Source organism: Taurulus bubalis (genome assembly GCF_910589615.1).
Source record: "Taurulus bubalis genome assembly, chromosome: 2".
Classification (NCBI taxonomy): Eukaryota; Metazoa; Chordata; class Actinopteri; order Perciformes; family Cottidae; genus Taurulus; species Taurulus bubalis.
In genome coordinates this window covers 37,315,976-37,343,809 of record NC_136590.1, presented here as the reverse complement: position 1 = coordinate 37,343,809, position 27,834 = coordinate 37,315,976, and the positions used below count along the sequence as shown (strand labels likewise).

Below are 27,834 nucleotides of genomic sequence, written 5' to 3'. Positions count from 1 at the left end.
AATCCACTCTCTGAAATAAAACTACTGGAAATGTTGCAGCTCTCATGTTGGTAAGTTTGGAAAATTCTGATTCACCACTTTAGAATATACCCTGTACCTTTGCTTTGGTACCATTAAGGTCAAAGAGGCCTCTTCCCAAATTAAACTTAGATGCTCAGTGACGGTGTCTAATTACAGCCCCATTATCAAACCGGGATGCCGATTTCGTGTAATAGAAAATGGTCAGCAGAATACATTTTTGTGAACTATCTGTGTACCCAAATATGTAATCAAATAAGAGCTAACTTTATATTATACCGTGCATATATATTTGACAGGAACATTTCGTAAACTTTAATTATAAACCCAAGTGTGTTTTCCTCCCATGGACAATAAATATCTTCAAAATGTTTCTTATAAATAAGTAAAACCTATTTCACCTCACTTGAATTTGAAAACTATAAAGCAGGGAAATTTAAAGTCTGGCCGATAAATAAATAAATTGTTACTTTTTTTTTCTTACTAAATTGTTGGACAGACACATGTGAATTTGAGCATCTTAGCATTTATTAATTTTCGATTAAAAAAAACAAAAACAAAAAAACAATATCGCCCAGTTTCACTGGAGGGCGCTAACACAAAGCACCAGGTGATCAGGGAACAACTCGAGAAAGGAGGAGGCCATTCACCAGCCTGTTTTAGCTACACACACCTAGCTACTGTTAGCTAGCCGGCGGCTAACGAGCGAGCTAAAACACCAGTTCGTCTTCATGTCGTCCGTCTCATCAAGCGATGGCAGGAGAACGGTGTTCACGAACCGAAGCTGGTGAGTGCTGTGCGTCCCTTTGGGCCGCGACGAAACAGTTTGCATCCTCACAGTTTGCAGTTGTGCGCCTGCTAACGCGCTAAGTGACCGAGTGCAACCCGGAGTTAGCTAACGTTAGCGTTAGCTCGGCTCAGTAGCTAATCAAGCTAACGCACTTCTGTTTCTTTTCAGAACTGTATTACCTCATCGCCAGGTTTCTACAGTCCGGACCCTGTAAGAAGGCATCGCAGGTAACGACACACATTAAGACGTTGACTTAAATCGTTGGAAAAGAATGACCCTTGTAGAAGTAGCTATTGCTCGCTGCTAACGCTAGCTGTGTCTCTGTTGTTAGGTTCTGATTGAGGAGCTGGAGGAGTATGAGGTAGGTTCAGCTGGACGTTTCTCTATTTATTGACATGGGTGGTTTCCGTACTGCTGCATATATGTCCGCTTTTCTGGCAACTTTTTACAATTTTTTTTGCTGGTGTCGGATAAAGGAGCGTGTTGCCGAGCCGTGAACGTACGGGCAGTTTAATCTCTAACTGCTTGTCTTTTAACTTTAGTTGGTCCCTCAACGATGGAGTTGGGACGGGAAGAAATACACACGGACCTTCCAAGACTGGGTGAGTGGGAATTGTCGTAATTAACCTTATAATCAAATGAAGCGCATAGCCTTTACGTTTATCGACAATTATCTCTTAAGTAATGTCAATATTTGTAATTAAATTAACCGCCCAGAAGAGACGCGGATGTTATGTGTTTATGTTTTTTTGAACACATTTAAACATTTATATTAGTGCAGGCCCGTTGGTAAATAACTATATATAGGCTTTGGTATTGTGTGGGCTAGTAGGAGGGGAATAGAGACGAGGGAAGGTAGTGATTGGCTGAGCCAGATCCAGAGAGCTGTCGGTCATCCGTCGGAGCCAATGAAATCACAGTTGTAATATTCGTAAGAGACGCTTGTGATTCGCTGTGAGCTTCTCTGCACCTCCTGCTTCTTTCCCTCCCTCCTCCTTCAATGTTTTTCAACTAGCTGCATTACAAAACCATGCGACAACTATGAGCACGTATAAGCAGGAAGAGAATACAATAAGTGAGGTCATTTTGAGGAAGTTGATAGATGTGTGTTACGACACACCTTTTTGATTTGCGTCATTTGATTTCCGAAACTTTGTTTTGCATATAAACATGTCCGCTTATAGTATGATTAACTTGAATTGAAGAAAGTCTAAACGGCGTCTCGCTGTCGTGTCTTGTTTAATTTGTGTTTTTGAGGATGCTGTGTTCCAGTGTGATACGTTATGAAATCTTTAATAGGGATATCAACAAGAATAACGTTGTGTTTAAGACCAAGGGAGTCTACATATTGCATTAAATGTAGTTAAATGATGTTTAGCTGTCATGGACACAATTTACATTTGCATTAAGGGAAATTAATGTGAGTTTTAAGTAGAGCTAAACGGATGAATCGGTCTCGCCGACATATTGTACAATAAAGGCTCATTGCTGATATTTTGGTGTAGAAGTACATGTCTGCTGATGTCTAAAATATTCCAATCTATACACATCATGGTCACAAATTGTCAAATTGGTCAGTTTAAGTAATTGTGCTGCCGACTGTAAAAAAAAAAAGCACTGTCTGTTATTATTATTATTGTTATTAATTGCAGTCTGTGACTCCTGCAGGTGATCTTGAACCAGCACATTCCTGCAGACTATCTGCTCCGTGTTTGTCAGCGTATCGGCCCGCTTATAGAGAAGGAGATCCCACCTAGTGTTCCTGGAGTCCAAACACTTCTGGGCCTGGGGAAACAGTCCTTGCTTCGGACAACCAAAAGTGAGCATTTCCCTCCCATCCACCATAGTTACTTAAGTTGTTTTTGTGTGGTTTGTTGGTGCTAGATCTGCATCTAAATTAGTGATCATTCACTTTCAACAATATGCTTTTTAATTCATTACTTGTGTAATTTAGGTTGTAGCCACAAAGTATGCAGTGGCTCAGCTGTTGCTGCACTCCACCGCGGACGCCCACCAGAACCTCCAGTCATCAATGGAGAATCCAGTGTTGGTGTGTGAAACTTTTTTTATTCTACCCATTAAGAGGTCCCAAAGCCCATAGACCTATTACTTTAAATCTGCTTTAGCAGTCGGTTGCTCCCACTAATCATTGCCATCTGTTTTCTTATCAAGTGTCCGTCTTGGGTGCTCGCCAGGCCACAGGCACTGCTCGTTTCAGCCAGGTCCTGCCGTCTTCCTCCTACCAACATATGAAGATACACAAACGTATCCTCGGCCACCTTTCTTCAGTCTACTGTGTAGCCTTTGACCGCACTGGCCGTAGGATATTTACGGTGAGTGATGATTTCTGCTTCAGACGATCATTGCAACAAAAGTCTATTTGTAGGTTTTCACTAGTTGTGTTTCCCTGCTAAGTCACTCTTTATCAAACTATTGGCAGGGTTTCGAATGTATGATGTTTCCTGGAGCTCCCATTGAAAGAATACACAAATACCATTGGAATAGTATGCAGTGTATTTTTTGTCAGATATAAACTAGTTTCACTAGTCCCTCAGTTATAAAGATGATGCGCACCATAACTCCCAATAGGCCTGCAAGTAGATCCCAATGAAACAGTCTTGTTTATTTGTCCCCAATGTCCTATGTGATTTAGGGTTCTGATGACTGCCTGGTGAAAATCTGGGCCACGGATGACGGCCGTCTCCTGTCAACACTCCGCGGCCACTCAGCGGAGATCTGTGATATGGCCGTCAACCACGAGAACACCCTCATTGCCTCAGCAAGCTGCGACAAAGCCATCAGGGTATGGTGCCTGCGTACCTGTGCCCCAATCACTGTTCTGCAGGCTCACGGGGCCTCCATCACATCCATGCAGGTGAGACGGGTGCATTTTATTGCAATAACGCAAACAAATCCGGGATTAAACCATATTGTTTTCACATTAGAAAGCTCCTTGCCTTTGACTAACCGACACTAACTTTCTGACCCTTTTTTAGTTTTGTCCTGCTGTCAAAGGGACAACGCAGTACCTGGCCTCCACCGGTGCAGACGGCATGGTGTGTTTCTGGAAGTGGCACTCGCTCAGCATGAAATTCCAGTAAGTGTTTTAAATCATCATTTAAAACCTTTTTAATTTACATTTTTTAGATCTACCATTTCTAGCTCTTGCAGTTGTTCATTTCAATGTAAATAACTACAGCTGTTGTGTTTTTATCCTCTTTTCTCAGGGATCAACCAGTCAAGTTTGTTGAGCGGTCGCGTCCGGGAGTACAGGTCTCCACTTCCTCCTTTAGCAGTGGTAAGTTCCCCTGTCTGCTGTTAAACCTTTTGAGTGATGAAGTAGTGTGTATTTTAATCATTTTGGGTTCTTTTGTTAAATGATTTTGTGTTGGCAAAATGGGAACTGTTTTGATAGTTTGTTTTCACAACCGAACATATAAGTAGTTCTTATTGATATAAGGCTATTGTTGTAGACTGAATATGTTCTTGCCACATCCTTTCCTTAATTATTTCTTTACTGTTAATAGGGGGTATGTTCATGGCCACCGGTGGCACTGACCATTTGATCAGAGTCTACTACCTTGGTGGTGAAACTCCTGTGAAGGTCTCTGAAATGGATGCACACACGGTAAGAAACTAAACACAGTAGCTGCACCATTCTAGTTCCACTCTTTTCACCTTCATTGAAATGGTATCTGTCCGTAAATTGAATGCATGTCTTCTCTTCCTGTTTCAGGATAAAGTTGTCGTTGTCCAGTTTAGCAATAACAGTGACAGGTGAGTGTGCTTGCTGAGATCATCGACTTCAAACGTTTTTTCTGTGTGGTTTTCGAGCCTCTGACCGTGTGTATGTGTCCAGTCTAAGGTTTGTGAGCGGCAGTCGCGACGGCACAGCTAGGATCTGGCAATACCAGCAACAAGAGTGGAAGAGCGTCACTTTAGACATTGCTGCCAGGCTGCCTGGGTAAGAGAGGAAACAACATTACGGAGTTTGATTTTGCCTCATCCGTCTCTGTGAATCGCTTAGTGTTTAATGCTTGATGGGATGTTTTCCTCCAGAACTACTGTCGCCAATGGGGATGATAAAACCAAGCTGGTGGTGACCATGGTGGCCTGGGACCGTGCAGACATCACCGTCATCACGGCGGTGTCTAACTACCTGCTCAAAGTGTGGAGCACAACCTCTGGACAGCTGCTGCATGTTTTATCTGTGAGTGGCTGAAGCTGTTTTTTCTGCTGTGCAAAAATTACCAAAACTGCTGTTTTATGACCAACCGGTCGCACAATGCTCCCTCTGTTTAAGGGTCACGATGACGAGGTGTTTGTGCTGGAGGCTCACCCATTTGACTCCCGCATCATGCTGTCTGCCGGCCATGATGGCAACATTTATATGTGGGACCTGACCAAAGGAGCCAAGATCCGCAACTTCTTCAACATGGTAATTTATCAACAAAGATCACCCATCAGTAGTGTTCTGTCGACGCTATCATCAAGTTCATACTGAAATGTTTGCTTCCAGATTGAAGGGCAAGGCCACGGCGCTATTTTTGACTGCAAGTTCTCCGCTGATGGGCAGCATTTTACCTGCACTGACTCTCACGGCCATTTGCTCATCTTTGGGTTCGGCTGCAGCCGACCATACGAGAAGGTAATGACACGGAACGGTTAAAAACATATATCCTGTTAAAAAATCAGTTGGACATCGTAGTGGATTTGAGGTTACACATACTACTCTTTAATCATAACATCTGAGTGTCAACGAGGATCTGATCTACTAATAACTATAAAGAAGCTCTCTTATAACTTCCTCTATCCTGGTCTGCCTTGCAGAGGAAGAAACAAGCCAGTGTTTTCCCCCCCTCATCAAAACTAACGTCCTCTTCATTCCCTCCAGATTCCTGACCAGATGTTCTTCCACACGGACTACCGGCCTCTCATTCGTGACGCTAATAACTATGTGCTGGACGAGCAGACGCAGCAAGCCCCACACCTCATGCCTCCACCCTTCCTGGTGGATATTGATGGAAATCCTCACCCTCCTCACTACCAGCGCCTGGTGCCAGGAAGAGAGAACTGCAAGGAGGATCAGCTGGTACCCCAGCTAGGATACATGGCTAACAGTAAAACCTGCTCATTCATTACTCGTACCACTCAGAATGTTTGTATAGTAATTGTATAATATGTATTGTAAGTATAACTGACAGTTTGACCCAAGATCTGCCTTTTTGCTGCTTAGGTGATGGAGAGTTGGTTGAGCAGGTGCTTGGCCAGCAAACAGCAGAAAACAGAGAAAGCCTGTTGGACGACCTTATCAGACAGTTGCAGAATGAGCAGGACGAGCGTGAGATTGTCGAGGAGCCGGCTCCAGACGCAGAGGGTGTGTTCAACTTTACATTGTGCAAAGTTGTTTACAGGGATTTTAGGTTTTATGATATGTTCTTGGTTTGTCTAGTGTGCTCGGTGTGACTTAAATTATGCCATTTAAAAAGTCTAAAATGTATTGTAAATCCTGAATATGAGCAATGTGTGGATACCAGATTCTTTCTGGTGTTGTTTACTTCTATTGCCAAAATGGCATATTTGCCAAGTAAGGTATCGTCATATTAAGCAAATGTCTTCTTATTTTTAGCGGGTGATGAAGCAGAGTTGGAGGCCTCCTCTGAGGCTGCTGAAACACACAGAAGTGGGCAGGGCGGGATGTGGCAGATGCAGCAGAATGCCCTGCCTAGTCAAGTGGCCACTGAGAGGGACCTGCTGGCCTGGAGCCACAGAGTGATGGTCAATGAAGTGCCACGTGGCATATCCAGGTGAGGCAGAGAAATTTAGATGGAAGGACATTGCAGAGAGTCTATTCGACTTTTAAACAAATACGTGTTTTTTGTGTGTGTTCATTTTACGATGGAAGTTATTATTTTTTTGTCAGAGTTGTGGAGCAGTGCAGACGAGCCAAAGGCGAAATGGAATGTTCTCTATACAACGCAGAGAGGAGGAAGAAACCGGTAGCGTGCACACCCAAGGTATGCTACGTTCACTTCACAGTGGTTTCTGGAAGTAAAACAAAAAAAGGGTATGTGTGTGTATGTATGTGTGTGTATATATGTGTGTGTGTATGTATATGTATATGCGTGTGTATATATATATATATATATATATATATATATATATATATATACACACACACACACATATACATGCCAATTCATTCTTCCGCACTTTGTAGAGCGATCTTCTGACTTCGCGCCTGCGCTCCCTGCGGCCGACCAAGAAGAAGCAGCAGCAGCAGCGCCACGCCTATCAGACTCGCTCAGCTCAAGTCCGCCGTGCTGGGAGCAGGAGTCGAAATTCCAGCAACCGACGTAACTCTGACAGCCAGTTAGACTCGGAGAGTGATGGAAATGTACGTTGCGCTTTTCTGCTCTACATTTCCAAATGGAACATGGTATTGTGGAGCGATGTCTGTTGTCTGAACTATCATTCGTAATAGTGAAGGTGCTTTCTGTCTTTTTGTTGGCAGGCAGCAGCGCAGGCGGAGCAAAGCGCAGCCTCATCTGATAATGAAGCTCAGTGGCAGAGCGAGAGCAGCTCCAGGTAAATCTCTTTAGCTGAGCAGTGTTTTCAGATGTAGTTACAATCACCCGACTAACATCTCCCCCGCCCCACGCTTTCGTTCTCAGCAACTCCTCCAGCGAATATTCTGATTGGACTGCCGACGCTGGGATCAACCTCCAGCCACCGAAGAGACCCACCAGGAGGCCTGCACAGCCCAAAGGTTACAGCAGCTCTGAGGAGGAGGAGGAGGAAGAAGGTGATGGCAAGGCAAAGGAGGCCAAGAGGAGGGACAATGAGAAGAGGAAGAAGCCTAAGGAGACCAAACAGGTATGCAAGCAGCTCCTTTACTTAAAGTGAATGTCTTCACCACACAGTACAGGAGAAATTCTGGACTTGAACATTTTGTTCTAATTGCACATACCTAGAAACCCACATCCTCTCTGGCTGGACTTGATGCGGAGGAGTGGCTTCCACCGTCATGGGTAATGGAGACCGTCCCACACCGCTCTCCTTTTGTTCCACAAATGGGAGATGAGGTAAGGAGTATCACTCTCGTATCAAATCTAAAAAATAAATTGTATTACTTGTATTTTGATCATGATTCTCCTGTCCTCCAGCTCATCTACTTCAAACAGGGCCACCAGGCCTACGTCCGGGCCGTGCGCAGGGCCAAGGCCTACAGCATCAACCCTCAGAAACAGCCGTGGAACAGACTCGACCTCAGGGTGAGGCTCAGTTTTATTTAATAGGCAGTGTTGTGTAGAGGCCCTTACAAGCTCAATTAGACAAGCTGTTAAAAAAAGTTTGTTAACAGCGGGCAATTTTCTGAAAGTGGTAATCTTATGGTCGGGCCTTACCTTCCAGTGTAAGTGCCAGGTTCAGAAATTGTCAGAGCTGAGATTCTTTCCTCCACAATCCTCTCAGTTGTACTTTCACCATTGTTCACAGCTGAACCGCATAGTTCACCTCTGTATTAGTAAAGACTAGTAAACATTTCTATACAGCAGTCTTTTTTTTTCCTTCACACAACATATTCCAACAAGTAATTTGTCTCAATATGGCAGCGTGTAAAAGAAATGCCGCATCAGTTGTTTTCCCCCATGAATGGCTCTATTGATCAGTCAGTCCACCACAGACTGAAATAACTCAACCACAACTATTAGATGGATTACCATGGGATTAAGATATCCATGGCGCTCAGAGGATGAATCATAATGACGATTGATGAACCCCTGACTTTTCCTCTAGTGCCACTTTGAGGTTGGCATGTGGCTTTAAGTAAAATGTTTGGATTGTTGGATTGATTGCCATTACATTTGGTACAGACGTTCATGTATCCCTCAGTAAGAACTGTAATAACTTTGGTGATCCTGTGACTTTTCATTTAGCGCCACCATCCATAGTTTCAGTATGACCAGTACTTTATTTCATGAGCAAATGTAAAACCAATGACATTCCCATTACCCTGCTGTGGTTATTGCCAATTAGCTAAGGTGGTGAAAATGGTACACATTTGACCTGCTAAAAATCAGCATGATAGCGTTGTCATTGTTAGCATTCAGCTCAAAGCAACCCTGTGAACAGCCTCATAGAGCTGCTAGCATGACTAACATAGCATGGTATTCAACAGTCCCATTCGTCTTATCGTTTGTGTATTTTCTTCTGCCCCCTTCAGGACCAGGAATCCGTGAAGGTGGTTGGAATTAAATATGAAGTGGGACCTCCCACCCTCTGCTGCCTAAAACTGGCTTTCTTGGACCCAGTCTCAGGGAAGATGACCAATGAGTCTTTCTCATTAAAGTAAGCATTCACATGCAGTATAAACGGTACCAGAGAATAATTGTTGAAGCATGTGCATTTCATTTCATTTTTCATTCCCACACTCTAAAGGTACCATGACATGCCTGATGTCATAGATTTTCTGGTACTGCAGCAGTTTTACAACGAGGCTAAAGAGCACAACTGGCAGCCAGGTGAGTGTTTTTGAAGTGATGTGTTTTACCACTCATGATTTTTGATGTGACTTATTACTTACTTATTATCAGGATATTTTCCGATGTACACCGTTCTACATGAATACAAGACACAACATTTAACCAAACAACAAAACCATACTGCAAACATTTAACACATCAGGCGTCACGAAAAGAGGACACAGTGTAGTCAATTCAATCGCTCCTTTTAGTGTTCAACCCAGGTACACTGAGGCCCACGTAGGACCCAAACTCTGATTTATTAGTTTGAAAGACAGAGGAACAAAACAGTCGTTTAACATGATCAATCTAGCCTGTGGGGCTCTAAAGCTTCTGTATGATGGCAAAAGTGATTCTTTAAATAAAATGTCGGAGATGGGTCTGATGTATCAATACCAGCCAGAGACCACATTCTTTCAGTACACACAGTTTAAACACAGATCAAGAGCACGTTCATTGTTGTCAATAGTGTACCGTCCTTCTCTTTTGTTTGATCCTGTCTTCGCTTTGGTCTCTTCAGGAATGAGGTTCCGCAGCATCATTGATGACGCCTGGTGGTTCGGCTCCGTGGAGGACCAGGAGCCTCTGCAGCCAGAGTACCCAGACAGCCTGTTTCAGTGCTATGCAGTAAAGTGCGTGTGTATTTCTGTAGTGTTTGTGACCCGATGTCACATTTCATTACAGTTCAATCCAATAAGCCACTGTAATTTTGCATACAGTGTGATTTCATTTTTAACTGATGTTTTTGTTTCATCAGGTGGGATAATGGAGAGCGGGAGAAAATGAGTCCCTGGGACATGGAGCCTATTCCTGACGAAGGTCGGTGGCATTATTAATGTTATTAACCGATGCAGTTTTTATTGTGATGCTTTGTTAGATTACAGACACAATTTCAAAAGATTTCACCTACACATACAAACTGAAAATGACTATACATACTGTATAATATATCATTTCCATTCAAATTGGACAATAAATAATTAATTTAATTATGATACATTTCTTCTCATTAACTGATTTGGAAGTTAACTCAAATCATATGGTGCATTATGGCCACAGCATGGTTGTGAATCGGGGATTTAGAAGACCTTTGAAGAGAATACAAGTATTTCATTAGGATTGTGTGGCTGTTGATTATCTGTAATTCTAGTTTCAGTTAACTAAATACTTTTCATTTTCTGACACGTTTTGTGGCTCCATCAGCCGCGTTGCCTGAACAGGTAGGTGATGGCGTGGATGTGGCCGAGGAGGAGCTCATGGCTCTGCTCTACTCGCCTCAGGAGGGAGAATGGGGCGCTCACACACGAGATGAAGACTGTGAGAGAATCATCCATGGCATCGATCAGCTTCTTACACTGGGTACGCCACCAAAGGGCCGACGACTGTTTGTTTGTTTTGTTGCGGGAAAAGTTTGATCTCGTACGCGTCGGCCATGTTTGATCTCGTTCCCGTTTGCCCACAGATGTAGCAAAGGCATTCGCGTCACCAGTGAATCTGCGGGACTACCCTCTGTACTGTACTGCGGTGTCTTATCTCACTGACATCGGCACCGTCCGCAAACGACTGGAGAACCGCTTCTACCGGTGAGAAGCGCACATAAACGCACACATTCTATCTTCGCCATAAATTTAAAATCCGGATGCCAGTGTGTCGACATTTAAGCTTGAAGTGCGGATATTCTCCTCTGCTGCAGGCGGATCTCTGCATTAATGTGGGAGGTGCGCTACATCGAGCACAACGCCCGCACCTTCAACGAACCCCAAAGCCCCATTGTAGCATCGGCCAAGGTGGTGACTGATGTTCTCCTGCACTACATCGGGTAAGACCGTTCATGTAATAGCGACCTCAATGATTCTGGGGTAACATTAGTGAATACTCCGACACATGTGTCTGATGCCTGAGCCCTCTGTCTCCTTCAGCGACCAGAGCTGCACAGACATCTTGGACCTGTATCACAAACTGAAGTCTGAGGTCAGCAGTGGAGGAGAAGCTGAGGTGAGAATTGAGTTGTTTGTTGTTGTTTTTGACATTATCGTAACTATTTTTTTTTCATAAGATTACTGTTTTGGCTGTAAATAATTGTTTAATTTTGTATGCGTTTCTCTGCAGGCTGAGTTGGATGTGGAATCTGACACCCCGGGCACGTCTACAGGAAATTGGGTAAGAGGGACCAGAGTCCGGTGTCCCACAACAATCCATCTGAGAACACCACAGACTTAAATCCTGTGCAGTAGCTCCAGTCTTAGTTCATTTAATTAATTCTCTCTGCCAGGGAGCCGACCCAAATTCCAAGAAGCGTGGTCTGGTTTTGGATGTGAATTTCTGGCACGGTCAATGCAAAGAGCTGGTGCGCCGAATGATGGTCTCGCCAGATTCCGAGCCGTTCAGGCAGGCGGTGGACCTCTTTGAGTATCCGGTAAAACAACTTTGAAACAACATGAGCAATGCGTGCCGAGGGTGTGTAATCAAATGCAGTCAAACTACAATTAACCTCATTAACGTTTCTACTCCACCTTGTTTTGTGCAGGACTATAGAAACATCATCGACACTCCCATGGATCTGGCTACAGTGTCAGAAACGCTGTTAGCAGAGAATTATGAAAGCCCGATGGAGTTTGCCAAAGACATGCGCCTCATTTTCAGCAACTCCAAAGCATACACGCCAAACAAGAAATCACAGGTGAAGTAGCATCACTATATCTGCGTAAAGTCTGACAAAGTGGTAATCTCGTATATTCACTCATGACCTTTGTGTTTTATGTCTAGATCTACACTATGACCCTCAGCTTGTCGGCCTTCTTTGAAAAAAACATCATCTCCATCATCTCCGACCACAAGTCGGCCATTCAGAATGAACGGCGGACTCTTCAGAGACTCAGTTACAGAAACAGAATGCACAACGGTGGCAACTCCCCGCCTGATAGTCCATCCCCCAGGTGCTGAGCCTCATTGACAAACCCGTCACTTGAAACTCCTCATTAACAAATTATCTGCTTTAAACTCAAGGCCTGTTTTACACTTACCAGTCCGATTTAGAAAGCCCTAGACTGGATCTAAAAATCTGTTTCAAAGCCTTACATTTAAGCTAGTTAAGTTAATTATTTTTTAAATGTTGCCTCTTCTTTCCATATGTCCAGCCCTAAAGGGAAGCACAAGTCAGGGAAGGTGTTGAAGCCAAAAAAATCCCAGTCCTCAACGAAGAATCGTTCTCGGAGATCACATCAGGGTAAAACTGCACTACTGTGGCTTAATGGTATTTTTAAGGTGCCGGTGATGTGCAGGATCTTTCTGTTGATTGTTGTTGTTCGCAGTGTTGGGGTAGTAAAAAATATTTATACATGATATTATTTACTGTTGTGCTCACACATTCTGACTAAATAGCTGTCTGTTGTCGCTGTAGCTCAGCAAAGCAGCAGTGTAGCAGAGGAGGAAGACATCCAGCCTTCTTCCCCAAGTTCAGGGATGAGCAGCGAGAGCCGAAAGCAAGGGCCGCATCGGGTGACCCGCAGCCAAGCGACGCCAGTGAAGAAGTCAAGTACGACATGCAATACTTTCTGTACCAACGTCTTTCATTTCTATCTGAGTTTAAAGTTGACGTGCCGAACTGAACCATCGTCCTCTTGTGTTGCATCAGGGCGCCAGCGTAACCTGCATCTAAGTAACGGCTCCAGACAGCGCCGCGGGCGAGAGGCGCCGTCGTCTGACGAGGAGGATGAGAAGGAGGATGACGAGGAGGATGAGAAGGAGGATGAAAGGGAGGTGGTGTCCGGATCCAACAGCTCCTCATCGGAATCATCCTCCACCTCATCGTCGTCCTCTTCCTCGTCATCTTCGGACAGCGATAACAGCTCTGAGTCCGAGATGGAGAAGTACGTGGAAGGGGGAGATCACGACTACAGCAAAGCGCCCTGCCTGTCAGTATGCCACTCAGCTAAGGGTAAGGTGGCGGCCTCAGGGAAAAGGAGACACAAAGGAGGAGAGGACGCGGCACAGAGGCCTAAAAGAGCACGAGTGACGCTGCCGGTGGAGGAAGAGGAGGAGGAGGAGGAAGAAGAAGAAGAAGAAGAAGAAGATGACGAGGACGACGAGCAGCAGCAACAGGAGGAGGAGGAGGAGGACGAGGAGGAGGAGGAGCCACCAGTAGATGTAAAACATAATGAGGAGGAGGGAGAGCTGGAAGAGGATGATGAGGAGGAGGAGGAAGAGGAGGAGGCGGAGGCGGCGCTGGTGGAGGAGGAGGAGGAGGACGAGGGGGAGGGGGAGGGGGAGGTGGAAATGGAGGAGGGGGAGGTGAAGGAGGAGGAGGAGGAGGAGGAGGAGGAGGAAGATGAGGAGGAGGAGCCCGAGGAGGAGGAACCTGAGGAAGAGGAACCTGACGATGAGGACAACACTGATGGGGTGCAGACTGGAGCTGCCGCGGCGACAGCAGCTGCCGGCCGTCTGAGAGGCAATTGCAAGTCTCGGCGGGTCAACACGCGCAACCAGGGCCGCAGGACAGTTCTGTACAGAGACGAGTCGGAGGACGATGGCCATGGGTCGAAGGAGGACCCCCTCAACCTGGGCATGTCCCGCTCAGGACGGGTACGCCGCATGACTGAGAAAGCCCGTGTCAGCCACCTCATGGGCTGGGGACACTGACACGACGCCCCTTTTTCAAACCTCAATTTTAAAAAACTGTTTAACATGCTTAACACTTCAGGGATTTTTGTTCTTTCTTTTTGTACAAGTGTATATAAAATATATATATGATTTTTTTTTTTTCTTTTTTTTTTTTTGTTTGATCCGACACGGCTTATGACTCTCAAACTGATGGTGCTCATGATGTGTTGCCACGGGGTTTCCTTCCCTGGTCGACAGAGCCACTGTTCAACACGGATAATCTCCAACTGGACTAACTCACCTCGGCCTTACTGCTCGCTGGAGGAGCTTTTAAGAAGTGGCACTGCACCTCTTCCTCCTCCTGTGAGTTTAATGTCTCGTACTAAACACTATACCCCCTCTGTCTCCTCTTCTCGTCCCTCCCGCGACCTTTCTCACCTCTGGACACCAAAGAAAGATACGGAGATGCCAAAAAAACGGTGCTCATGTTTTATTTCTCTGTTTTTTGTGTGGAGTAATTAACAAAACAGTAACAAAACTCTCCATGCTAGCGGTCACTAGTTCAGTCACGATCACCACGCGACATGTCACTGATGTCCACTTCTTTGGTACTTTCCTCACAACCACAAGCCTTAGTTGTCAGAGCTGACATCGTTCAGATCTAGTTTATATCTGTGGCGCCAGTCAAGAACGGTTTGGACACGAGCAATACTTGCAATAAGTATAAAAAGTCAGTAGAATACAGTACCACAGTAAAACCCCAGATCCCACCGCCCTTGTCACACAACTTGACCTTGGCCTGTGTGTTAGATGTGTCTCCCTGCTTCCCTCGCCGTGATGTTGACTGTTTTTCGGCTCTTCGATTCAGTGATTTAGTCAAAATTGGGCTTTTTTTTTCTTTTTAAGGGTAAAAGTGTTTTCTGGGGTAAAAAAGCCACTGCATCCTGTTTGTATTTCTACTGTTGTGTAGTCCCTGGTGGATCAGACCTGCACCCATAAATGGTTGCTTCCATCACACTTTCTCCACCCAGCATGTGCAAACGCAAGGTGTCCCTGGTGTACTCTTTCACAGAAATATTTATTTTTCCATTGCATTATACTAAGGTTACTTTAACTATTTTTTTTACGTTTATAGTGATGGATGAAGAGGAAATATTTGCACATTTATCTTCTCCACGTGGCAGCTGAGTAATAAAGATAGTGTAGAAAGAGAAGTGATTTTTTTTTTTTTCTTTTTTTGTGTAAGAATGTTTAAACTGTGCCAGCACACATTCAGTCTTTTATTTTATATTAGTTTGTACAAGTAAAACAGGATATAACTAAATCTGTCAACTTGTGTATGATGCAAAAGGACTCATCTGATTGGTAATCTTAGCGATTTCTTTTGACCTTTCTAACCATCTATGGACGGATGGCTGTTTTTAGCTTCAGGTCGATCATCTGCACAGATTACTGCTTTTGTTCATGCTACAATCAAAATCCTGGTGTGTATTTTTTTTCTGACTAGTTTTATAAAGAGGGTGTGTCTCTTGTAGAATTGCAGAAAATGTGATTCTCATTGTCGCGCCAATAATGTTTACTTCGAAGCTCGTGTGGTCGTTGGCTGGTAGATCATTTGAGATGGCGTCCAGTCAGGAGAAACCAGGAAAGCTGACTCACAAATAGTCAACACTGGGTGCTCTAACCCGAACGCGCCTCCTCATCACGCTACCTCTGTACGTCGCTGACACCAGAGAGAGGCTGAAGAGGCGGTTCTGTTTTTTCTTTTTTCTTTTTTTGGGTGGGGGTGGGGTAGCTGAAGAGTTCGGTCAGCGTCAGGTGCTCTGAGATATAAAAACACACAAATCAGCATCTTGGGTGCTCCGAGCAACAGCATTGACTGAAGGCTTGAAATTATTCTGGTTGGGTGTGAGAAGACTATGATTCATATTTTGGAATCTTATTTTCATAAAGTAGATGGCTTTTAGTCTCGCCTCGATGCATCATATTAGTTGATGAGGGATACAACAGTAGCATTCTACTGTAGATGGATTAAGATTACGTGACTGTCTTTTATACGCAATGATTTGATTGTATGTGTTTCCTTTTTTAATAAAAAATAAAATAGATCTTAAAATGAATTAGTTGGTTTTGGTCTTTTGTCTCGATGTTCGTAAGTCTCGTTCTTAAACGATTCCTTGATTCCTGAAGCTTCAAGAGCTGTTCACCAGCACTCGTTTTATGACCGTATGGTCATAAACAATAAACCTCACTGTACCATTTGCAACTGCATTAATGCGCTGAGAGCTGCGGTGAGTCAGATGAGGAACAAACAAGGTTGAGCTGTGACGCACCTTGCTCTGCCACACCTAGAAACTGCAGAGATGCTGGAGCATCACAGGAATTAAATTGGATGAATGCATGAAGAGGCCAAGGCCACTTTAAAGTGAGGGGGCAAAGCAATGTGCCATGTATGTGTATGTGTGTGTGTGTGTGTATGTATGTCTGTATCTGTATGTGTATATATATATATATATATATATATATATATATATATATATATATATATATATATATATATATACATATACTGGTATGGAGGACAAATGTTGATTTAAAAAAAAGAGGACTATGGTGTATATATGAGGGTAGGTGACATGTGCGTTTTCTATTTCATTGGGATTAGTTCCAATAATCGCATCATTAGGATGTAGATTGGGATTACATGGTCTGTATGTGAGCATAAATGAAGCAACCGACAAGTGATGCTGGCGTTTTTCAGATAATTAGGTACCAGCAGTGGAATACCCAAATAGCATGTATAGTCTTCTATTTAATGCATTCAGGAACTAAAAGAAATATACCCATCAACCTTCAGATATGCAGCTCCCTAAATAGACTTGTCAAATGTCCCAAACAAAGCTCGGGCTCAGGATGTGTCATGCTGTGGTGAGAGCCATCAGGATTAGAGTCATACCTTACAACAGGATATTCTTATAGTATGTCCATGTTGATGAGGACCAGCAGGAGAGTGGGAGTTGTGAAATTGGAAAACAACAACCTTTTTTTGTTTTTAAAGTGACTTAAAATGTAATCGCGCAAATAAATGAATGATCTAAACCGTACTTCCTGTCATTTTAGGTAATGCGTGTGCGTAATCACATACTTCTGTTGCCCGTAAAAAAGGTTTGGGTACTTTGTGTGCTGATAATGTCGCATAACACACATAGAAACTATAGTTTAATGAAATTAAAACGGTCACAGTGAATCTCAGACCACCAATGGAAGACTCCAGACAAAGAGTGCATGTGTTATATTTATTATCACAGTGATGCAACAATCTGAGCAACTAGATGTCATAACAAGAATATTTTAATTTCTCTACTGGTGAAACGGTTCCGTAACGATACAACACACCCAAAGTCTGGAGATAGATACATCACTTCAAAGCTACACAGTATTTTCAACGTCTTCAATATTTAGTTGGAGATTCACAAGTCAGAAACACCATCATTACTCAACAACAGATATGTGCATTTACATTGTGCTTCGGTCTCAAATGTAGTTTGAACAGCCCACATATCCAAACCTGTGCTTACATTTTCTGTTTTAATATGTATACGTATTACATGTACTGTAGTTATGCATACACAGTGAACACACAGGGACAGAGTGCACTACCTGCTGGCAGAACATTCACTAGCTCCACGACAACAAACAACTGTCACCATCTACTACACACAAGAAGACAATTCAGCCGGTGGGAGATTTCAACATGCTCTCTGTGCTTTCAGCAAGGAAAGAAAAACAAGACAGCCAATGCTTTTCTTAATAGTATAATCAGGGGGTGAATCCTTGTCATGTGTCTCGGACGTGGAATATCACATTGCAGAAACCACGTGATGAAATGAAAAGTGAATTAAGCGATATGACCACAGCTCTTGGTTTATAACCTCTCGCACTGCCAGGATATTACAATGCAAAAGCACGACTCAACACTCCCTAACACCTGAACATACAGGGCTGTACGAACATTAATAGAGTCTTTTAATGTCCAAAGATAACATTAAGGCCTCGAAAACATTTGTTTTCCACTATGAGAGAGGTTTTTTTTGCCCAATCTTTTACTGTTTTTCAGAGATTTCTGTATTTCCGTTTTGGTCATTCATGTGTCAGGTGAGCCAATCCGAATTCAGCAACATTTAAATGAATCTCTGTTGAGAGTTGCTGTGTTGTTTGCACATGATGCCAGGCCACTGTCAATCAAATCAGATTAAACCACACCCATACACAGTCCTGAATGAACAATGAATACAGATGTTTTCCTGAGGTTCAGCCCCCTCTCACTGACCCGATACATTTGGACTACATACTTGGATCTCTTGTTTCTACCTTTGAAATAAGTTGTTTACATTCACAAATATAAAACCTACGATAACATGGACACACCACAGGACTTTTTCCCTAATATCTGCCCTCAGTAAAGGTTGCCCTAATTCTAAACAGTGAATACACAAGTATACTCACGTGCTGAAATTTACTCCACAGAGATGATTCACAAAAAAGCTATGTGAGGTTTTTAACCCTCAGAAACATTAACGATTTATCCTTAATCAGACTTCAACCCAAATCACTTTTGCTGCCAACAGGTGTTCCATAGGTTATGATGTTGGAGACGTGCATCTTCAAACCTTAGAGAATTGTCACATTATAACATTCTCCTCACATGGGATGATGACCAGTGTAAAGAGCCCTGAGCGTAAACAGCCGTAAACAAAGTCCGTCCACTTGAAAGAAATCCTCTCTACAAGCTCTTGGATAAGTGGGCTCCCGGCATTTCTTTCCTTTCCGAAAGTGCTCATCTTGAAAGGGTGACATGCTTTGCCTCCAGACCCCTCTTCAGTTCTGGCCTGTGTTTTAATGATCTTTCATGCCATAAGCAGGAGAGGGTTGGGGGGGGGTGTTCGAAGCATCAAACAACACTGCGCCCGTGGTTGCCTGTTGTTTTTCAAACTTCCATTTGTGCCTCTGCTTGCAGAGCACCATGCTGAAAGCAGCCTACATGCCTCCCTGTGGGCACGTCACTGGAGTTACACCAGGCCGGTCTGCATGTGCACATGGAGCGGGTAGGGGTGGTAGACGAGTGGCGGCTGGGCCTGGGTGATGAAATAGCTGCTGTAAATTGGCTCCGTGGCGTATGCCGCCGGCTGGTAGAAACAGGTGACGTTGGCCGTGTTGGGGATGGCGTTCTGCTCGCCCAGCACCCTTAGAGCCAGGACTGTGATCATATTGAGCGTCTGTCTCCTCTCGTGTCCCATCAAACACACCGTGCTCTCGTCGATCACGCGCCGCAGGGTCATCAGGTACTCGTACTTGCTCGTCTCCTCGTTGCCAATGAAATGGCACCGCAGGTAGGCCTCGATCTTGCGCTGCTGTTCGCTTACGTCAGGGAAGTCGATGAAGAAGCGGGAGCACATGTATCGCTCCAAGGACTTGATCTCCGTCTCGCTGGCCGGCCTGAAGTTCCTCACCAGCAGGTCGCTGTATTTCAGCAGGCCCCCACCTCGGATCTCCTCTGGGTTGTGTGTGGCGATGAGATGTTGGCGGAGGTGGTCCATCGCCTGTTCAAAGTCTCCGTACATGCACTCTGCTTCGACGGTGATGGTGAGCCCCCCTTCCGCCCCGGCCCATGAGCTTGCCCCGTACCTGTTGGGGCCCGTGTCCGCCTGCTCTGATGGTGGCTCATTGATCTGAGGCTGAGCACGTGTGTGGCTTTGTGTTTGTGAATCCGGAGGCTTCTTCGAGTGTTTCGGCTTCACAGTTTGTTCCACGGTTTCGTTGGAGCCAGTCCCATCCTGAAGTGTGCTGGCTGGACGGCATGCGAGAGCTGTGAGGACGTCTCTGGTCTCTGGCTTGGAGGCTGGAACATTTGAGCCATGAACTTGAGTGCTGTCCACTGAAGGAGACTGGAGTGGTTTGGGTATGTCTATGGGTGGAAACAGCTGTGTTGTAAGATCTGATAAATCATTCAGTAAAGACCATTTCTCAGGCTTACTGATCAGCTTCCTTGACATTTTCCTTTGTAGTTTTGGGGAAGGGCAATAGTCCGGTACAACGCCCTGTGATGTGCTGCAAGTTTTCTTCGCCGGAGGAGGAAAGGAATATTCATATTGTGAATCTTGTGGGCTTGACGTATTTTGAGTGCTGCCGATCACAGAGTCGACTTTGAAGTGAGTCATCTCCGCACAATGGACCTTTTCCTGTGGAGCTGCTGTTTCTGTTGGTTGGGAAGCTTGTGACGCAGACGGCTCTTCGCTGCTCTGCGGCTTTAAACATGCATGCGTCATCAGCGGGTCCCTGACATCTGTGAGTAAAGTTTCAGGAGATGGGACTAAAGGATAATCACTGTGAAACTGTCCTTTCTCTTCTCCGTTGCCGTCACACAGCTCAAACACGACGGCCTTCTCTGAATGAACATCCTCAATGCCATCCACGTCCTCCTGCTGTAAGTTGATGGTCTTGTGTTCTAACCCCTCCTGGGCCTCGTGCTTTCCATCCACGTGCTCCACCTTTGCATGTGGGAGACCTTTCTCAGGCACAGAGGCTGCTTCATTCGGGCATGGAGTTTGGCCGGCAGAGTCTTTTTCAACATCTGCTTCAACATCCCGAGGAACGCTTGGTTTCTCTTGCCCTTTCTTTTCTTCCTCAGTGTCTCTTTTAGACAAATTCCCAGCATTCAATGCCACCTTTCGTCCCTGTTTCCGTTCAGTCTCCCAGTAAGACTCCAGCATACGGTCTAATATTATCTGGAAGGAGTCCACGCTGAACTCAAACTGTCTCCGAAGGGAGCTGATGAATCGGAGCCCCACGGTTTTAGCTCTGTTGTTAGAAAGCGAGATCAGGCTCCATCTGTCGTGCTCATTGAAGACTTTCACCATCTTTTGCACGTAGGCCTCCTTCATCGTCAGGCAGGTGATCTTCCGTCTGTTAACTCCACAAGGAAGGAGGTCTCGTAGGCTGCCCAGCACCACCTCCTTTATCACCTGGAGGTCCTCCTGCCGGGGCAGCTCCACTCCAAAAATGATGTCTAAGTCTCGATAGCCCATGCCGTTATCCCTCACCAGGATGTGGCTGGCCGTCGCGCCATTCAGCCGTATATCTTTCACCTGGATGTCTCTTTCGATCAGCCGATCCTTCACCACACGAATGATGTCTTTCACTCTCACCTGCAGTGTGGGGAAATTCCCTCGTCCGTGGATGGGGATTACCTCAGTCAAGACCTTGTCCAGAGCTTGGATTTGCTCGAGGGTCAAGTTGTGGAACCTCTTCTCCGCTTGAAGCTCCATCATCCTCACCTGCGAAACAGAGGTCTGACATATCACATTGTGGCTCATGTGAGGAATAATGGCCGGTGAACGACTGAAGCAGTACAACAGAGTATTATCTTTAAAAAATAAAAGCCCTTTTCAAAAGGCAATGCACGGAGAGAGTACAGAAAGACTCAGCACGCAGTCTGTATCATCCCAGCACCTTCTTTACATCCATCCATCCTCATTTGTTAATTTGAAAGTCTAAGCCTTCACAAATCTGGTGTTTGGTCTTTTTCTTTCCTATGCAGTCAAATAAATACAATAATGTGCTGGGGGCTTATGTCAGAGGTGTTTTCACCCTCGTTCCTCTCTAATTGCAGCTATGCAGTGTGTTTATCAGCCAGATTTTGCTCAGATTTTCTTTAACATTTAGCAAAAAGGGCAGTTACTCAGATCACTGGGTGATAATACCACGAGGTGGCAACAGCATCGTGACATTAAGTCAACTGAATGTCACAGTGAGTGCTTGAATATAAGCTAAAGCGATGCACTGTAACACATTTATGTTTCCCATGTTGAACTTGGGTAATACAACAAGCGACAGGTTTATCTGTGACATGCGATTAAGAATGTCCTCTCACATTCATTTCTTAGATCGTGATAGAATTTTCTACAACATGGTTGTCATGATAACAGATTTTTGCTTCAACCAAACTAATGCAGACAGAAAATCTTTCAGATTCTTGAGCTGTAAAATAACAACTCAATGCATTGTGAGTTTTAAAAAAGGGGTTTTCTTCTGACTGTGATCAAATACATTCCAGGTGTTTCTCACAAGGTGTTACTTGTAGGTCTCACTAGATCAACATTCAGTAGTCGCCATGCTGAAATGCCTCCATGATCATGCACTCGTCCGCTGGTTACAGGTGACTCACCTGTCTGTTATTCACTGGCGGCAGCTGCAGGGACAATCTGATTGATAGGTCTATAAGAGGCAGTCGTGACTTATATTGCACCTACGAGTGCCCTTCCTCTGAAGTATAGGAGTACTAATTCTAAATGCTTCATAACAAAAAATGCATATAATCCTGTGGTTGCACAGTAGGCCACTTAATGATTTCAATCAATAGTGATGTGCTATATTCCTGCTGTTATAATGTGACAATATTGTATTTGTACAAGGGAAAAGGGTACGTCATCATTAATGTGCACTGACTCACTCACTACTGAGGCAAATCTTCAGCCCATTGAAGGCTTTAAAGGACCTTCATACCATCTACCTTTATGGCAATATTAGAATTAATAAGGATCCTCGTGGTGTTTTGAAAGATGAATGCTCTCATCATCCCTTTTACTTAATGCAATGAAAAATACAATACTTGTTATAAAGTGCTTTTTATGTTTTAAAAGGAGATGGTGATAAAACTCTGACATTTTTTATAGATTTTTTCAGAGAGGGAATATCTTTGCCACTGGTTGCACTATTTTTCCTCTACTGCTGCTCCATCACACTAATGCTTTTTTTTTCAAAAGATGTATTGTATAGGAAATGTATTCTTTGAGTTCAAGGCAGGTGAATCAGTGCAATATCATAAAGCTTGACAGAAAATGAGAAGACGCAGAAACTTTTATCAATGGTACTTTAAATATAACTTAATAGTATTACTTTCAGAAAAAAAAAATGTAAATGTCTTAATCAGAAATTCATGCATGTGTGCCAAAAGTATTATGTAGTGATTTTAAATGATCGGCCATCGATGTCATATTATATTGTTCTGTTATTTTGTATTCATTATTCCTACTTTATATATACATTTTTTTCATTTTCTTTTAAATAATGTTTGAATCAAGTTATAGGAGTGCATAACTGTTGCATTTAATACATTCAATTAAATATTAAGCCAGAGCTAAATATGAATATTTTTGCATTTTTCAAACTGCCTGGTCTCGTGGCGTACACAGCACGAGCTCCTCTTGCTGCAGAGTGTGTGAACATCCTCAGCCCATGTTAGTATTAGGGGGTCATCGGGGTAAATCAAGTCAGTGGCAGTGAGGACACAGGGCAGCACGGCCCACAGCAGCCTCTAGTGAATCTCAGGGGTTACATCAGCCCCGGTCCTGCAGCAGCACTGCTCCTCTCACTTGGCTTCTTTAGAGATAAGACTTATGAGTCATACATCCCTGAATGAAACAGCACTCGTTGGCTCTCCTGGATTATATCTCTGTGCGCCAACAGCGACACAAAATGCACCACTTCAAGAGTGTTGTGTATCAGTAAACCCGGTAAATGGATTACAGCCTTTTAAAGACTATTATTTTAGATTGCCGTGATCTGGAAGGCACACACATATTGGTGGACATTTTAAACACTTCTATGGCTAACATTATTTTGCACAAGCAGGACACTTTTGTTCTTTGATGATGTCTAAACTCAAATATTGCCCATTTATCAACTAACTAAATCAACACATCGTGCATTGATCCTCGCTTAAAGACATGCAGGTCTCAAGTTGAACAGGCTCATATTTGGGGCAATATATACTGGAGCAAGAGAACAACATTAACTGCGTTTGTCCAGACAAAGACACAATCACGCAACAACCGCACAGTTATAAGAACTCACCTGTGTTGCGGTCAAATTGAAATGCAAAGTAAAGCTAGAGTAGCAACACAAGAAAAGCCCAAAGACACCGAGAGAGATCCAACAGGTTTCCCGACCCCGTCAGGAAGGTGGATGCTGAAGTTAACGCGGCAGAAGCACTGTTTCCATGGCAATCACGCGTCACGGAATTTACGGTAAATCACGACGCTCGTTCTCCGCGTCTGCACGACAGCCGCTCAAGTTTCAAACAAGCGAGGCCGGGCTGTCCGAAGTGACATTAACACGCGGGTAAAGTTTGACTTTGTGCCGGTGGAGCACAGCGACGTGTCGGACTGCTGCTGCGGGGTGAGCGGCGCATCAAGGCGGGGTGAGTCATCCGCTCTCCCCGCCTGAGCCCTCCACAAATCTAATCATCCATCAGTTCACCGCCCACTTCATCCACTGTAATCCCGTTACCTCACAAAATAACACCAACGCGAAACATCAAACATGTCACGTTTCAATGTTAACGGTTGTTGTTGTTTTTTTCTATTTATTTCATTCACATTTTGCGAGGAGGAGGAAGAGGGAGGGGGGCAGCTCCCTCGTGACGTCAGACGGAATACCGCCACCACGTGACGATGACGTCGTTCATATTTTGGTAAGACATCCAGGAAGTGCGGAAGAAAGCGAACGGACGAAGACCGAAACCCGACGGGCTGAAGTTTCACTGACAAGTTCGAGCTTTTTTCTTTGCGGACTGGCCGTTATTATTTCCTCGTGTGACGGTTGGACTCGATACAAGTGGCGTCAAGATGCCGGCGATGGAAAGTATCCTTTTAAAGCAGCGGTGCGACCGGGAGAGTAGCGTCAATACGGAGGGAGCGAGACCGAGCACAACAACATGACGAGGCCGGTGAGACACCCGGAACACCGTACAGACGGGAGGTGTTGACCTATAACACTACCGTTGACTTATTGAACAACCTGAACGTGTCCTAGTTATTTACAGACGTCGTAAAATGGGACAACTGGACCGAAGGCCTCGGAAGCTTCGAGATAAATGGCTGGAAATACCCAACAACCGACATTTGATATACAATTCAACCATGTAGTCAGAGTGTCACTTAACCCTCCGAATACGAAAGATTTGACTTGATCTAATATGTAATATTGTTATGACTGTCTTTGATTTAACAAAGCAGTAATACATTCAGAGGAAACTCAACAATACTAGTTACATAACTGAATCTGTCACTGCACTTCTACTCAGTCAAAAGGAGTTTTTCCAAACATGTTTATTTTATATATATATATATATATATATATATATATATATATATTGTATTGCTTTTCCAACAATTATTAGCAGGATCTAAGTTGAGATATTTACATAACAAATGTAGAAGCTTAATACATTGTTATTTCCTCCTACAACAAAAACAATTAATGTTTATTTTTTTTTATCAAAGGCTATTTGTTGTGTTTGTTTGGACTTTGTCTCTCCTTAACCTCATATCACAGAACAGCTCTTCAATTTAAAGTTCGCCGCCAAAGAACTCCAAAGAAATTCAAAGAGATGTGACAAAGATGAAAAAACTGAGAAGGCTAAAATTAAAAAAGTAAGTGGCCATTAAAGCCAGTCATCAAGATAACCATAGAATATTTTACTGTGCCGCCTTATTTATTTATTTTGCTGTCTTTAGGCCATCCAGAAGGGGAATATGGAAGTGGCAAGGATCCATGCGGAGAACGCCATCCGACAGAAGAACCAGTCTTTGAACTACTTGAGGATGAGTGCTCGGATAGATGCCGTGGCAGCGAGGGTCCAAACTGCAGTTACAATGAACCAGGTACATTGAATGCTGGGTCACTGCACACTGCCGTGAGACTTGAAGATCAGTGACTTAAGAAAGCGTGTTTGTTGTCATTTTTAGTGATGGTGTTTTATTTTTCAGGTCACAAAATCTATGGCTGGAGTGGTGAAAGGCATGGATGCCACTCTGAAGTCTATGAATCTGGAAAAGGTAGAGGGTCATTTACATGTGAAGAAATATTTTTCTTCCATATTTCTTTACTCATAATTATAAAACAATGTCTTAATCCCTTTTTTCTTTTCAGATTTCCGGTCTCATGGACAAATTTGAGCGCCAATTTGAAACTCTGGATGTTCAGACGGCCCACATGGAGGACACCATGAGCAGCACCACAACACTCACAACCCCACAGGTACGTTTCTCTTCTCTACTCTTACATGCTTTGTTGTTGTTGTTGTTGTTGTTGTTTTAAAGACAAACACACTCACTGTACATCTTGTGTGTTTTCAGAATCAAGTGGACTCATTGATGCACGAACTGGCTGATGAAGCAGGGTAACATTTTTCATTCTTTGTGAAATGATGTGTGATCACATACACAGGTGTATGGTATGCTGTCTGAGACTGAAGAATAAATAGAGGATGTTATTGAAACATTGACCAGAATGTTTCAGACAGGGTTATTCAGTGTAACGTGAGCAAAGATATTGTGTTTGTATTCTAAAAATGAGGTTTTCTTGTCGGTGTGTGCGTCATGTCTAGATTGGACCTGAACATGGAGCTCCCTCAGGGACAGACAGGATCAGTGGGCAGCAGCGTCGCCTCTGCGGAGCAGGTACACATGCACACTTGGTGTTAAAATTGTTCCACATCTGGCACAGATACACTTTAAATATACATACAAAAGATCATAAACCAGACAGCTTGTAGCAGTGTAAATTAAGAGTTTATCACGTAGACTGAGTGAAAAACAAATGTGATTACAGTAAATACAAACAAAGTCAAACAATGACCTTAAATAACCTTGATTCTTCTTTCATCTTCATCTTGCTCACTAATGCCGGTCTTTGCTCTCTCTTGTCCAAAGGATGAACTGTCTCAAAGGCTCGCCAAGCTTCGAGACCAGATGTGAAGGACAACAGTGGACTGGCACCGTCCTGCATATTACCACACAGCTTTTATTGACATTGTGTCTTTTCTCCCCTTTACATCTCGTGTCTCTTTGTAGAGAAGCTACTGTATCATTGTTCTGCCCTGCGGATACTAGCCCTCGTTGGTTGTGTGTTAATAATAACTTTTGGATTCTGTAAACTAACTGAGATGCTGGTTATGGAAAATGTATATATTTCTTAAATATACATATTTACATATGATGAAGCTCTAATGTAACTTTATTGTTTGATATGTACACTTAGGAACTTCATACATTTTGCTAAACGAATCGAGCGTGGTAGTTATTAATATGTTATTCATAAGACAAATTCATATCATTATGGTGAATAAGCTGACAGTTTTGGAGTATAGAATGACATGTTATCTTCATACGTGCATGATTGCAGAAAACGTATCTGCTTTTTCTTTTCTTGCTTTCAGAGTGTGAAAGACTTTTTTGCTTACTGTTGAACTGACTCCTTGTTTAGATTTGTTGTATTTTATTTCTGAGGAATATTTCAAGAAGATACCGGATGATTAGCCCGTGTGTTTGTCTGGTCATGTTAAGCATATTCACTGATCATTTGGGAAGGGGTTACAGTATGGAGACTACATACCGTAAGTAAAAAATAAAATTTTATAATACTTTTATCTCTCTGCTTTTTAATCATGACATAAATTACATTTGTATTCCATCTGTTGTGAAAAGTCCATTTGGAAAATTCACTGCAAAAACAAAGTCACGTACTTCATATCCGTGGCATAAATTGCATTGTGTTTTTATGTTGAGGTTTTGGCTGCAGCTGTCAGGAGACAATAGGTCTCATTTATCAACATTATGTAGGTGCCAATATTTGTAGAAAATATATACTATCTCATAAATATCCACAAAGAGCCTGAAATATAATGCCTGAGACTAAAAAGCATTCGTAGGAAATGTCAGAAATTCAGCGCACAAAAAGAAGACAAGTTATATCCGTTATATAAATGCGTAATATAATCATATACAAGAGGACACCAAGTATTTCAAGTGTGTTTAAAGTGGCTTGCCTAGTTTTATTATATTA

The 27,834-nt window shown here is 43.5% G+C and overlaps 2 protein-coding genes across 2 annotated transcripts; both read left to right on the top strand.

The window, feature by feature from the left end:
• Positions 1 to 596: 596 nt before the first annotated feature.
• Positions 597 to 13,968, top strand: brwd3 (bromodomain and WD repeat domain containing 3; the record flags this gene model as incomplete). Its single annotated transcript, XM_079214261.1, has 40 exons — positions 597 to 805; positions 977 to 1,035; positions 1,140 to 1,169; positions 1,351 to 1,410; positions 2,477 to 2,627; positions 2,763 to 2,858; positions 2,981 to 3,141; positions 3,462 to 3,683; positions 3,805 to 3,905; positions 4,036 to 4,106; positions 4,336 to 4,436; positions 4,545 to 4,585; positions 4,668 to 4,772; positions 4,868 to 5,018; positions 5,112 to 5,246; positions 5,328 to 5,456; positions 5,703 to 5,928; positions 6,045 to 6,185; positions 6,438 to 6,615; positions 6,732 to 6,825; positions 7,029 to 7,205; positions 7,323 to 7,396; positions 7,483 to 7,684; positions 7,783 to 7,893; positions 7,975 to 8,082; positions 9,033 to 9,157; positions 9,248 to 9,330; positions 9,851 to 9,962; positions 10,088 to 10,149; positions 10,534 to 10,689; positions 10,793 to 10,913; positions 11,024 to 11,149; positions 11,250 to 11,325; positions 11,440 to 11,490; positions 11,603 to 11,746; positions 11,858 to 12,010; positions 12,097 to 12,266; positions 12,468 to 12,556; positions 12,731 to 12,865; positions 12,965 to 13,968. Exons 1-40 carry the CDS (start codon positions 772 to 774, stop codon positions 13,966 to 13,968), a joined length of 5,565 nt encoding a protein of 1,854 aa, XP_079070387.1. The 5' UTR covers positions 597 to 771.
• A 10,522-nt stretch (positions 13,969 to 24,490) lies between these two features.
• On the top strand, positions 24,491 to 27,418 carry chmp1b (charged multivesicular body protein 1B). The gene is made up of 8 exons (XM_079237643.1): positions 24,491 to 24,630; positions 25,324 to 25,421; positions 25,506 to 25,652; positions 25,758 to 25,826; positions 25,921 to 26,028; positions 26,127 to 26,170; positions 26,378 to 26,450; positions 26,703 to 27,418. Exons 1-8 carry the CDS (start codon positions 24,615 to 24,617, stop codon positions 26,745 to 26,747), a joined length of 600 nt encoding a protein of 199 aa, XP_079093769.1. The 5' UTR covers positions 24,491 to 24,614; the 3' UTR covers positions 26,748 to 27,418.
• The last annotated feature ends 416 nt before the right edge of the window (positions 27,419 to 27,834 follow it).

Bases quoted from the DNA above. Each gene is read 5' to 3' on its own strand.
- chmp1b (XM_079237643.1), top strand. The intron at 25,827-25,920 runs GTAGAGGGTCAT...TTTTCTTTTCAG, and splicing joins AGTCTATGAATCTGGAAAAG to ATTTCCGGTCTCATGGACAA. The intron at 26,029-26,126 runs GTACGTTTCTCT...GTGTGTTTTCAG, and splicing joins CAACACTCACAACCCCACAG to AATCAAGTGGACTCATTGAT.